We start from the raw sequence: 14680 nt of genomic DNA, 5'->3' as shown, positions 1-14680 counted from the left end.
GTTTTGCCTTTCTAGGTGGGTACCATAGATGAGATGAGATGGGTTCGTTCGTACGTGGGTAATGTGATTATTGGGTACGGCGGGGAGCCTGGAGGTGGGGGCACGAGAGAGAGAGATTGACGTTTGGGAGACAACAAACAACAATGCATGCATCGGCCATTGTGCCTCCTACTGTACTGATAAAGTCACATTGTCGACCAGATTGTCAGCCAGATTGGCTATGTAACATTTTATGTATTACTATATTATTATTATTATTATTATATATTTATATTAATAAAACATAAAATATAATAAATTAATATAGACATACACATATAATTAAAAATATCATAATTAAATATCTAATTGTGAATGTTCCCCGTACCGGCGGAGGGCTTCAAGTGTAATAAAGCCACCGCCGGACCCCCAACACTAGCATTAGCATGAGCGTTCGTCCTTGTGACAAAGTGTAATAATCTTTTTATCACCAAACCGAATTAGCTCTAGAGTGAGGTGACAGCATTGTTAATTGGAAACTAATAATACAATTTCCTTCTTAATATGTAACTTCACAAACATAAGCATAAAATTTGATGTCCAGCAGCGTTCTTCAGATTTCACATAAATGTAGATCACAGCAGAAACCAAATGATCGAGGAAAAATGGAAAATCAGTAAGTTGAAGACTGAAGAGACCCATCTTCAGGAAGCAATCCCTTACTCTTTTGATTTGAAGTTCTCTTTTTTCCTGATGATTCCTTTCTTTTCCTCCTTTTGTTTCTTTCTTCCCAAGAAACTCAGTAATGTGCCTGCCCCATGTTAAGCTAGGTGTTACATTGTACATTAAAGAATTAATCTAACAAGAAGTTCAAAAAAGGATAATGCTTGAACTCAAGATGAATAACTCTATCTTGGGGTCATATGGCACCCAGTCCAGTAGGTGTGGCATAAGCAGCCGAGCTTTTTGCAGATGCAGATGGATTCGCCCCGCCTCCTCTCAGCGACAAGGCAGGGCCTTTGACAGAGCTTGCTCTGCTCACAAGATTCGAATCAAGAAACACTACTACGACTGTGATATCGTCGTGGAAATGTCGCCTCACTCCACGGTCAATCTTCTTCAGATCCGAATACCTCATCTCTCTTTTCTTGGCTGCTTCCTGCAGTGCCGCTTTCACCAGCCTTCGAGCACTTCCCTGCATGAAGGAAGATGTCATTTGGGGAGCTCCACATTTGATGTCCTCAACCGACTCATTTTTACACTGGTTTCCACCACATTCAACCATCAAATTACAGTGCGGGATGGGGCTTATACAGGTAGCATGTTATCATAATATTGAGGGACACATTTGCTAGTGACAATCAATTGTTTATTGCTATGTCATGGATATTAATAGACTGGAAACTAGTTGATTAAAGGCATCTTAGTAATTGAATTTTTGTTGATGCAAAAAAGTGCAACTGGAACCACCTAATGACACAGACACGCATGAATTTCAAAAAAGCTTGCCAATCACCAACTCTGAATGAATTTCAAAAAAGCTTTCGTCCAGAAATGAAGAAGAAATTTGAAGCTTTAACTAGGTAATTGATGAAATTAATAGAGTTGGAAATTGGTAGGTGCCTAGTTAGTAAGTAAGAGGTTACACACTTGGACAATTAAGAATATTTTAGAAATGATCAAATCAATGATTGAGAAGTGCAATTTCCTTTCTTTACCTCTGGAATATAGGCTGCAAATCAGCATCAGAGATTGCATAGTAAAGAGTCCCCCGTTGTAGTTTTTACCCCTCATAGAGAGTACATCAACCCATTGTGGTTATTCATAGTCCCATTATGGGTGTCAAAGCTATCCGTGATACCCCTCACATGGACTTCAATCATGGTGTTTGGACTGGTTCATCCATGGCTGCCCAGGATAATGACTGAAAGGCTTGGTTTGTTAATACTGATGCTGAGTCTCCTATCTGGTGGGTGTTGGATCCCATCTTTTGTATTGTTGGTAGTTTGTGTCTCAATGCGAACAGTTTTCATGAACGGTTGGAATAGGTCTATTGTAGCCTTATTTACTAGTTGTTTATGCATCTGTCTGATTAGGGCTATTTGGCATTGTTCTTGGTATGCTTTTGTGGCTTTTGTATCTAGATCCTATGGGTCTCAGCTCCCAGGATCTCTTTCTTCTGTAATGTCATTTGGCTAAGCAGCCTTTTAATATAATTACTTAGCAAAAAAAAAAAAAGAGTCCAATGTTCAATTATGAATTATGTATTATGTATTATGTAGAGCATCAAACAACTAAATGAGAGGGCCAAGTTTAACAACTTACATTGTGAGGGTGATTTTGTACTATATCCACAGCTTCCTGATTGCTAAGTTGGTCCCACAATCCATCTGATGCCAATATGACAAATTGATCATCTGGCTGGAGTTCACACACAGAAATTGATGGTTCAGAGCTTAATATAGGCCTAGTAAAAGGCTCACGAAGGCGAAACTTAGCATATAAAGGCTCCCTGTTGAATTCAGCCTTCTTTAGATAAACATCACCTATTGATCTAGAAACCTGCAAAAATGAAAACGCCATAATATAAATGATGTACAGTGATGTGGACATTCAAACAAATCCAATGGATGGATGGTAAAATTGACATCAATTGTCAAAATAAAACACATATTTTGATCAACAGCATAGTTCTCAAATAAAAACTTTCACACTAATAAGCCTTTGTATAAGGGACAGGGTTACATCATGATGCAACAATTTTATTTGAAAATAAGACAAAAGAATATATATATATATATAGGTATATGTCCTTAAATGCATGCATGAAGAACAATTACTATTTCTTCATTTCTTAAGTAACATATCCACACACATGTATTACCAATTTATAGCAAACCCATGGTTTGATGGTACAAACTGTTAGACCATCATAATAAGAATACCACAAAAATGATCTAACTGGACAGGCATGCTAAAATGGATATGAGATTAGGAAGAGTGAGGATGCCATAATGAAGTCGGATTGAGAAATAAAAAGAAATGATTCAGCATGGCTTAATTGAAATCATGATCCTTGATATACAACCAGGTAGTGAGAAAACGCTTAGGAGACTTGAGTTGACTACTAAGAAGCAACTACACTTGAAAGTTGTCATGCCTTCTATGGAGGTGCCATGTCCAGGATAAAAATATGCACGCCCTACACTTCAATAAATTAGATCTAGAATACACGCTTAAACGAAATGTTGAAAATCAATTATAAATAACAACCACATAGACTTTTATCTATGAGTCCATCCCCCTCTGATCTTTTAATTTCAACACCTTTGTAGCCCATAAGTTTCACCTTATTTTATTGATATAGCTTTCTAAAATGTAAAAGAAAAAGCTAATATTTTCAATTACACATACAAATGTGTGCATGCGTGTGTATTTACATATCCTATATTTCATGTCCTAACTCCCAACTATTCCAAATATTGCCATTCTGGGCTGTATATGTTACATGCCATGTCCATAACTGTGTTTTTCAAGTTGACTACAATTTCAAAAGAACAACCAATCATTTTCCTGTCCCATTTTGGAAAGAATGGTTAAATAGGTTCTAATATATATCATCCAAAGCTCTATTTATAAACAAATTGAAAGCCTTAGGTTTGAGAACACCTAGAATTGAAAGACAAAACAAGAACGTAGCAGTAGCAACAAATTCTTCTTCTTCTTTACTTATAATACTTAATATCAAGTTATTTTCTTCAAATTTACAATCTAATTGATAGAGCTATGGATATCCTCAAATGTCTAAAACACAAAAGAGTGCATGTTTGGATGCATGCCCAACAAATTAGGTGGTGTCCAGCAATTATTGGTGCCCTAACTGTTAGTAACTACCACAAGAATAACACGTCAAAATAAGCCAAATCTCCTTTCGACATCATACCAAAACCAGTTCAAAGCAATTAAATCTACTTAAATACTAACACAGTTTTTCCCCCCTCATCACTGAAGATCCCATCCTCATATATCCTTTCTTGAACTTAAATACTAGTGAACTACAATCCAGATAAAATTGATATGAAACAAAAAATTAGCTAGAACGGATAGGGACAAACACCATTTGAGAAGGTAACTTACAAATAGACCTTGTATTAAAAAATATTTAGAGCATGTGACTGAGAAAATTTAAAAAGTATAAGAATGTAAATGTTTGATGCTAGGGCAATAGCATCATGATAGACTATTTTCTGAAACTTGAGATAATGTGATAAAAACTAGAAGTCGTGATTTCTTCACTCAGATCCTAGAAACTGACCAAGCCCTCTCCAATAACTTTACAGTTCCATACTCAAAATTGGATCAAGTAATTCACTTTTTTTTTTCTCCTCTGTAATGGGTTTTAGGGTTTAGGATGAGCAAAACTTGAAATTCTACATTTTTCTTGAATTAGATCTCACCCAGAGCTTCATTCTGGATATTTTTATAATGAATATGTCAGCTCATTGCCGGAAATCCAATTAATTAATTGTACTACTGCCTGGTATCATTCTCACTCAAGAATGCAAAACATTCTAAAAGGACTTTCAGTTCATTTCACTATAAACTATCAACAGAATAGCTCTCTGGAGCTGGCCAACTAAGTTCAGAATTTCCCATTTCAAACCATGTGTCATTTAAATGACAGTGTTATGACACCATATTGGTTTTCAATCTAAAACAAATTTCTGTTGTTCAAGCATGTAATTTTTCTTAGTCCAGGTAGTTCAAACCATATCATACCTAACAACATCTGTCATGGATCCTCATACATCCACACAAGGTAGGTACAATCAACATATCAAAGGTTGGGAGCCCCGCCCTTTGTTGTGGGGGGTGGGGGGGGAGGGGGCAGTGCAAAGAAATAAATAATTAAAAACAGAGGAGCTCAAGGGACCATAAAATGAATTAAGCAAAAAATTGAGCATTCTACTATAAAGGAGAACAGATAAGAGTGGGCAATGATAATTACCTTTAAGCAACCCAAAGAATCTAACAATAACAAAGGGAATGCAAACAACTCATAGATGGACTGGTGGAGCTAGGAACTTTACCTAGATATAGCTAATCAGAATTACCCGTTAGGACTGATGTAAAATTTCTTTTTGGACAGAAACAAGTTCAAATTCAATTCTTTTTGTCACTTTTTGGCCACACTGTTCTTGCTATATGCCCAAGTCTCATAATTACTCAGTACATAGAGAGGTCCAAACCAAAGATCTATTGCTTGCTCTAATACCAATTGAATGATTATCACCAAATCCTCTAAAAGCAAAGTGCACAGAGAGGGGGAGAGAGGGAGCAAGAAAGATTAGTTATGAATATCCTCAATACCTAAAATCCAACATTACTTCAAACAAAACTAGGCTCCACAAGGAACATAGTAGAAAATTATACAAATTACAACAAAATCTGCAAAATGTATTTCCAAATGCAACAATTATCTTTAGGAGCCTTTTAAAAGAATTTTGACATTTTTTTCACCTATTTCTTGGTCAAAGAAAAAGACAATGAAGAAAGAGAATAAAACCAATGAAGCAGTCAAAACCAGGTATCAGTTATACAAAGAAAACCCGTCCCCTTCATATCAAGTTCAGATCACCAGCTAACAAGTCCAAATTAACAGGACTCTTCTCATTATGAAAAACAATACTCGAACTGATCCCAAAAGGTAAGGGAGACAGAATAAATGTGAACAAGCCACTATGACAATGCAGTTATATTCTTTCACAGCCAAGATATAATGCTTAAAACGCTTAATTTGACCTATAGGATGTAGATGACTACAGAATAAAATAATAAATAAAAAAAAGTAGAGTATGAGAAGCAAGAATATCCATGATCAATTAGATTATAATTTTTTTGTATCATGCAAATAACATACCTGTATCAGTCCCTTTACACGCCATACATTATGTTTTCGAACTACAATCTGTGAGTCATCTGGATGCAGAGATCGCAATTCCTGTCTGACAGACTCTATGCTTGCATTATGCTCTGTTGACAGCTGTACAGCAAGAACATCTCCTGTTGCCTTGACAAGCTTTCCCATAACTGCACGAGAATCACCAAGGTTGGCAATGTAAAATGTCCCGTTGCAGATCACTCCAACCAGGCAGCAAGATCCAACAGCTGCAATCTGAGGTTTCATTGGCCACTGCTCAGCAACACGAGAGAGAAACCCCTCTTCTGTTGCTTGAAATGCCTTTTTTATCACATCCACTGACATCGAATGTTGCTTGGAAGTAAACCCTGCCAATTGAAAAAATGAACCGTCAGGTACAAAAACCAATCCCCATGAACACACATTAGAATCCAGTTTCAATATATGGATGACAAAAGCAACTTTATCGTGAATATGAATTTTGTGAAACAGTTGAACATCTCAATCACTGTGTAGCTTCAAATTGGAAGTGGATGAATCGAATCTCAAACACAATAATCTCCTGTTACACACTCTGCTTGAGATTGTCGCACTTACTCTTGAGATTCTCAAAAAGGTGATCATTGATATAGCGTGAGGTTTCAGCCCCACCATGACCATCATATACTCCAACAAATGTTCCATATGGGCCAGAATCTAGAAAGCTCAAGCAGCCTGACTCAATCTGACTCCGGTCCTCCAGCAAAAAGTTGGCTTGAACGACTGCCATTGAGTATTCACCATTAAAGTGCTGCCCAATGTCTTTGTACCAAAGGAGCCCATCTTGTTTGCCAGCCACATCTGAACTTGTATGCACATGGTCCGATGATGGCCGCCAGCAGGCCCTCAGAAAGTTTATCAACCTTGATAACATCCCTCATCTCATCAAGACCCACCACCAATGTCTCAACATCCAAGATGGATGCACTGAGCTCTCCCGATCAAAAAAGACGTATCACACGCTTTCACACCGGAGAACCAACCAATACCTGTATAAAGGAATTAAAATCAACAAAATTAAGACCACAAGAATTATGTTCCGATAAGAACTAATAAAACATAGAATCTCTTAAGATAATTCAGCTCAATGTATCATATATGAGAACAGGGACACCAACATCCAATTCTATTTTTACAAAAGAAAAAAATGGCCCATCCTAAATCTCAATATCAGAAGAAAAGGAACAGAGTACACCTAGCTTAAATTTCCAAAGTTGAATCCTTCAGCTATACAGTATAACATGCCAACACAGTAAATTGAAATGCCAAAAGCGAAGCAACAGCCGAAATATACAAATACAACTACAGAAAACAAAACCATAAACAAATCAATCACATATGGTTTCTCATTCAATAACACAAGGCAGGGAACTCACTGAATCATTAGCCGGCCCTTCGTGGTCTTTCAGGTCAGCTAGCGAACCAGACAAACGAAAACGACGGCGATCTGGCCCAAATATTTCAGTTCCTCGTGTAATAGCGAAAGTGTTAGATCTTTAGATCCATCAAATCACACTTGCTACACAGAATCCTTACTGGCCTTGTTTATTTTGAAGGCAATGAATCATCAAGAAGAAGAAGAAGAAGAAGAAGAAGCTAGAGACAATTGAAACGGGGATTTTTTTTACTTATATTCTTTTTTTTCCTTCTTCTCCTCAATCAGTGCGTTGATTGAACCAACTGTAACTTCTTGTTTCTATTTCTGATTTCTCACCCTTTCGAGTCTTGCTCAGCAGCTAAACCCTATAAAAGAAACAAACAAATCGATGGCTGACGAGCCATCACCGTAAATGGTTGCCACCGGGCTCCACACCACACCCCCCCCCCCCCCCCCCCCCCCCCCCCCTCTCACATCACGTACAGAAAGAAAGAAAGAAAGTATGCATATAATAGTGAGAAAGTTCTGCAATTTTTAAGCTAAAAAACCCTTTCCCAATCCCTGTGTCCCCCTTTTCTTTCCTTGGCGTTGAAGACTTCGAAATACCATAAAAATTTAAAGAATCCTGTGAGAAATGCCACAATGCATGTATTTCTAACGTAAGTGATTTTCTGTCAAATAAGGTGAATTTTTATTATTTTGCCTCTATTTTATATACAATCGTATATTATTATATGTATTGTACATAGTAATATCTATACAAAAAATTCACTCTTTTCGTCGACCCATAATATTCAATCTCAATTCAGATCGAATACTATTATTCTTATATTATAACCATAATATTTACCAACAAAATTAGTCATGTAATTTTAAGCCATAAACAATAACATAAATATCATGATGTAATATAGATATTCGTATTATATTAATAAAATAATATGATATCACATTTAAAATGATAATACAACAAAAACCAAGTTAAAGTAGGCGGCATCCAAATATTGTGTCACGCATGAAAAATGAGATTTAAAAGGGTGAATGACTTAATCATCCTATCAATAATACATTAAGAATTATCTATAATAGTCTAAACAAAACTTGCATATGGAATGGTCAAATAGAATATTAAACAAAAAATAATGAGATGATGTTACTATCGTAATGAACATATTTATTTTAAGACAGCGAGTAATTTAAATATTATAAACCTAATATGTAAATAAATATTGGTATTTTTTATAATTATGATCAAATCTTAAATCAATATTTTTATGTAATAAATCCTATAGAAATATGAAATCTCATTGCAATTGATAAGCAATAGTAGTAATAGCTTGACCATCCTCCACCATCAATTACATGCATGTTGATGAACATCTCTTTCAAGGTTTGGCATAGCTCTGTTGGGTCAACTATTGCATAGTCTGGCATTCTTATTGGAGGACCATTGATTCTATGAATTTGTCCACCGCGGGCGGCTTGAATTTGTCCACCGCGTTGCATCAGTGAGAAGGTCTAATGTGCCCAAATTATTGTAACATTTTTAAATGCTGATTCATTAAATTTTCAATTCAAAGTAAAGTTGAATGTAGGAACCCTTTGCTTCACATTATTTTTCCTTGCTCACCGTCCCTTTTACAAAAATCCCAAAATTCCCAATTGATGGCAATAGAGATAAGATTTCAAACTCTTGCACGAGACCTTCGTGGCAATCGAAGCAAAAACTCTTATCACCAACCTTATATAAATGATAGTAGAGTTTATAAATATTAGTGATAAGTCTTTCTTTCTTTTTTTTTTTTTTTTTAGATTTATCTTTGAACTCATCAATTTAGATTCATTGAATCTAAAGGGGTGGATTGTTATAATATTTAAATTCAATCAATCCAGATTAATCTAAGTTTGGTGTTATTTTCAACCCAAATTCATTCTCTCTCTTTGCAAGAGTCCAATGTCTATCATCACTAGTTGATGATGGGAAAGAAACCCATAGTGGATTATCGGCATCGATGGTATTCTATAATTTATTATTTATTTTTTTTATTTTTATTTGATTTTAGAAGAGAGATAAAGGGTATTTTGAGATTTTTCATAAAATTAACTTATGTTAAGTTGGTTAAGGGAATACTTGATACATATTAATTAACTTTAAGGGAGGTTAGTGTCATTTTCGAAAAATACAAGAGTGATTGATGTAATTTAGGCAAATCTTATGGTATTATTTGAAACTTACCCTTATTTTTAGGGTAAAGTGTCAAATTGACCACTATACTTTGGTCCAAGAGTCTAATTGATTACTAAATTTTAAAATAGGTTAAACCAACTACTAAACTTTTATAAATGAGGTCATGTTAGCCAATCATTAAGTTTCTTTATTCACGTTGTTGGGCGTAATTGATAATTGGCTAATGTGAGCTGCTTATGAAAATTTAGTGATTTCTTTGGCTTATTTTAAATTCTAGGCAATTTGGTCTTTAGGCCAAAATATAATGACTAATTTGACACTTTAATTTTTTTAAAAAAATAAAAATCATTTCTTAAATCTCAAATATAGATTTGTGAAATGTACCACTAATATTTATGAACTTTTGTGTGAACTTATACATCCTTATAACCTGGTGCTTGAATAAATTCTTGTGTGAATTTATGCACCTTCTTATACCAAAGTCAAAAAAATTTCTTTAGTGACTTAATAGGAATGTGATAAAATTATATGGAATTTTACCCACAATAATAGACCGGATCATGTAATTCACTACCCAATGGGTAATTAGCATTCTAAAATTATTGTTTTGATATTTTTCAAGTGTCTTTTTTCTTTCTTTTTGCTAAGTGAAAGTAATATTTTGTTTGTGCAAGTAAAAATTATATTAACAAAAAAAAAATGACAAAAGCCTACAAACACATGTAAGGCATATCCCGCACCAAATAATCAAAAGAAATGCACATCATCAACAAATGAGAGGAACCAAACTCAACAATAATAAATAATTAAACACACAAATAGCAACATCAAACTCAAGTTAGGTTTGTAATCACAAGGCGACTTGCGCTAAGAACCTATTTAGCCTTGAGAAACACATTCAGCTTCTTTCTCTCTTGTTTCCTCTAGGACTTGGACTTAATCGAAATGTGGTCAGAGCCCGAGTCCTTGGATAGAGAAACTTAAACAACACCTTCTTCATCTCGACCTCCCACAGATGACTACCCACCCACCATATCATGCTTAGTAACAAGCTCCATATCCATCGGACACTGTAACTTTCTAAGAGATAGGGTATCCATATCTTTCTTTGACACATGACAAAAATGTGTTGCCACCAGATCACTTGCAGCTCTCGAGGTACTAAGACAAGCAGTATTCATCTACTCAACACTATTAATCAAAGACCCACGTGATTTAACCCTCTCATTGTCATTCATTTGTTTTCCTACCACACCCGCAATTGAATTCTAACCTATCTTATCAGGATTCCGAGGGCATCAATCGAGGCAATGACCAAAAACCTTACATTGATTACATCTCGAGGGGATCTAACACTCCACTGGCATCCTCAAGAGTTTAGGCTTTCTCGAGCCTTCATCAAGACCCTGATCTAATATAACAAATTTTGGAAATTTAGAAAAGACATTCATCTCAACACACTCGAGAAAATCACACTCTAGTGCAGTCCTTAGTCATGAAATCGATATGAATAAGACACCTAATAACACTTGCTACTATGGCAATACCTTAATTGTTCCACCCTTGCTACTATGGCAATACCTTAGATAAATTCATGGCCACCTCCCAAATTTTTAATAACAAAGGCGTCTCACCCATCAACTGAAGATTTAGAGGCTGTTTGGCTTAGCGGTTTGACCGCTTATAAGCTGCATAGGTAGTGTTTAAGCTAGACAACATTTTTGAGTGAAGTGTTTGGCAACCCAAATTAGTTTAAACACTACTATAATAGCGTTTGAGAAAAGCTGGTATCTCCAAACTTTTGCACAAAACGCTACCACATTGACCAAGTAAAAGATTGTCCTACGCTACCCCATCATTTTCCCGTCGCTTACTGCCGTTGCCGCCTCCAACCATGATCGCAGCCTCCTCTTCCATCGCCAGTGCCGTCCCCGACTTGTAGAAGCCAAAGTATCTATATAATAAAACATGATGGTTTTTGAAAATATATACATTTCAACGGCTCAGATTAATTTTTTTCACATGAATGCAAGGTTGTTAAAATCGTAAAATCGTAAGAGGGTCTTCGACATGTAAAATCGTAAAGTCGAGTGCGATTCAACTTCAAAATCGTAAAATCGTAAGGGTTTTTGATACAAAAAATTGTAAAATCGGGAGTTTAACAACCATGCATGAATGGCTCAGATCATTTTTTTTCCCGCCCAATCACTTCTCCTATCTCTCTTTCTCCCTCTGCGGCTGTCTCCCCAGTCACTCTGTTTCTCTCATTCTATTCCACTCTCCCTCTCTCTTTCTCTCACCTACCCGCCTCCCTCACTCACTCTGCCTCTCTCTCTCCCTCCCACCCACCCACTGCCTCTCTCCCTCCCTCAGCCTCCATCGCGAGCAACTCTCCATCAGGCAACGGGCAACTCTCCATCTCGACCGGCCCGCCTGAAGCTCTTCATCACCGCGATCACCTCAAGCTCCCTCGCTGCCGCGTCATCTCCAGCTCCGTGCCTCCGCCTGTATGCCTCCAGCTCTATTGTGTGCGTGTGTATGTATATGTGTGTGCGTGGGTGTAACTGTATTTTCTGCATTTTGTGTGTGAACGTGTGTATGTATATGTGTGTATTTTGTATCATTTTGTGTGTGTGCGTGTATGTATTTTGTGTGTGTGTCCATGATTTGTTTGTTGAAGATAGGGGCAGAAGCGAGCTGTAAATACATGTATTTTGTGTGTGTGTCCATGATCTATTTTTCCAACTCTGATGGCAAGCATATAGCTCCATGAGCTTCTGGGTTTTTGTTTTTAATGCTTAACAAGGTTTTGGGTTTAGTTGGTTGGGGTTTTCTTTAGTTGGTCTCAAACCTTTACTTTTGGGTCGTTTCTGATACGAAGTTATTTTCTTTCTGTTTCTGTGTTTCTAACTTCCAATCTGTTCAATTTATATTAATTTCAGAAATTTTATGTAATCAGAATAGTGTCAAATGGGATTTCCTCTTTTACGTGGCCAGATTTTTCTTTCTTTGTTGCACTGCTGCTTGATTTTTTGCTATCAATAGGTTTTGTATATGTTGATGCAGGTATAGGTTTTGTATACATTGATGCAGGTATGGGTTTCTGATATGGACATTTGGGTTATATACTTGGATGCAGGTTTTGTACACCCAGAGCGAGAGAGAGAGAGAGTGAAATGGGCAAGATTCATAAAGATGAAAAATTAAATAAAAAATAAATTTAAAAAATTGGTAAAGCTTTCTCTGAAGCTTTCTCGACAAGTAGGATTATCAAATTTGTATTCGGGCTCTGCTTTGAGTTGTTGTACTCTTCTACTCTGATAAAAAAAAATAACATCAAATTTGATATAATAAAATATTTGATAGCATCATTTGATTCAATTAGCTTGGTTGATGGATATCATTAGCAGGATGCAGTGAGTTTCAACAAATTACTCCATTCTATGTATAGAATTTATATGTACATACAGTGAATGATACTATATTTTATGTATATATTCATTGCAAACAGTGTGTGTGTGTGTGTATGTACATAGATTTTTACATTTTGTCTGTGCTGTACATTTTTTACATTTAGTATTGGAAGCACCAAAAAATATAACAAAAGAAAAAAAATTGAGTTGGACCCACTCTAATAAAATTTTATCCAAACATTTTCTTAAAAAAATTATTCAATTTTTAACATTGGGTACAATCAAGTTGGACCCAAATATACAATTTTATTTTTTAAAAATTTTATGGGACAAAAATGAGTTATAATTTTATTTTTTATTTTTTTCATATGTATTTATGTGGGTCCCATTCTTATAAAATTATGTCTTTATACAATTATATGTGTTTATGTAATCTTACAAAATTTAATGTGTTTATGTAGGTCCCAAATATATGTATTTATATAGGTCCCACTCTCAAATTGCAAAATTATAACTTATTTAAATCCCCAGAAAAATTATGCTCTGATTTCTATAAAATTGTGCTTCGATTTTAATTTTATCATTTTAATATGATTGTTAAAATACATCTATTCTAAACATTAGGTTGGCCTTTTATCATTTTGGTTTTTTTTTTTTTTTCGTCTTCTCATCATCTATTCTATCCATGACAATTATTTATTTAAATAAAATATTAAATTTTATTATCTGATTTGGTAACAACTGATTTGTTTTTTAGGTTGAAGTGCAACAGTTATGGACAATATTACTATTTTTGATCATGTAAGTTTTTTTTTCTTCATATAAATTTAATGTAATGCCTATTTTGTTTTTTAAAAAAATACTTATCATATCTAATTTTTTTCTAATAAAATACTTTTTTCCTCATATTTTACAGGTGGATGGAGATTTATATCGAATCGTAATATCGATTCCGTTTACTAATTTTTTTATTTATGTGTATCAAGTTTTATTTTTTACTCTAAAGTATTTACATATATAGGTTTGATTTCTTCAAGAAAGAATTATTAAAGTTGTTATTCGCGATGAGCGTGACCTTAATACTATTTGCATTCGTGAGGTAAGTCTAAAAGTCACTTCAACATTAGACATGCATTTTTTTACCATTTAATTTTTTTTTATAAATATAGTCAGCTTATTTTTTATTATTATAGGCAAAGGCAAAAGAAAAAGGAAAAAGACTATCCCTTCTGGTAAAAGGAAGAAAAATGCCCATTCCGCAGTATGGTTTTTCAATAATTTTTAAAAGTTTCTTTTATGAATTTAGTGTCATATACTCTTTTTTATATATATTTTTCAAATACTTAATCTGAATTTTTCTTTTTTGAAGCAGGTTAAAGTAAACATTAATCTGAAGCATGTTAAAGTATTAAGAGAAAACACATATTGCAGTTATAGCATAGCATAATAATATCTAAAAATATAAGAGAAGAAAATGAATATGTGATGTAAAAATATTAGAGAAGAAAACAAATATGTGATGAAAAGGAAATTACATAATATAATTTTTTTAATTTTTATTTTTCTTATAAGTTCTTAAAAAAAATAACAAGAAGAGAAAAATTGAACATTAAATTTGAACATTTGTGTGCTTCATGTGTACAGTGAGTTTTCATTAACAACTCAACGAAGTGAAAAAAAAATGATGAAAGGGAAGCAAGAAAAGCAATAATCTTCACATTTTATGCACTTATTTATATAATATTCTTATTTTAGGCATACAA

The 14680-nt window shown here is 34.7% G+C and overlaps 1 protein-coding gene across 1 annotated transcript; it reads right to left on the bottom strand.

Annotated features, from left to right (window-relative positions):
• Positions 1 to 479: 479 nt before the first annotated feature.
• Positions 480 to 7756, bottom strand: LOC127803518 (probable protein phosphatase 2C 60). Its single transcript, XM_052339784.1, has 5 exons — positions 7315 to 7756; positions 6497 to 6927; positions 5900 to 6267; positions 2305 to 2541; positions 480 to 1174 (listed from the first exon to the last, which is right to left on the bottom strand). The coding sequence occupies exons 2-5, from the start codon at positions 6810 to 6812 to the stop codon at positions 899 to 901; spliced, it is 1197 nt and encodes a 398-aa protein (XP_052195744.1). The 5' UTR covers positions 6813 to 6927; positions 7315 to 7756; the 3' UTR covers positions 480 to 898.
• Between the last annotated feature and the right edge of the window lie 6924 nt (positions 7757 to 14680).

This window comes from Diospyros lotus, chromosome 6, assembly GCF_014633365.1.
Source record: "Diospyros lotus cultivar Yz01 chromosome 6, ASM1463336v1, whole genome shotgun sequence".
Classification (NCBI taxonomy): domain Eukaryota; kingdom Viridiplantae; phylum Streptophyta; class Magnoliopsida; order Ericales; family Ebenaceae; genus Diospyros; species Diospyros lotus.
This window is presented reverse-complemented; position numbering and strand designations above follow the sequence as displayed.

Coding starts and splice junctions, on each gene's coding strand:
- LOC127803518 (XM_052339784.1), bottom strand. CDS start 6,812: ATGTTATCAAGGTTGATAAACTTTCTGAGGGCCTGCTGGCGGCCATCA. Junction 6,268..6,496: donor CCTTTTTGAGAATCTCAAGA/GTAAGTGCGACA, acceptor TTCAATTGGCAG/GGTTTACTTCCAAGCAACAT. Junction 2,542..5,899: donor GTGTAAAGGGACTGATACAG/GTATGTTATTTG, acceptor TCATTTTTGCAG/GTTTCTAGATCAATAGGTGA.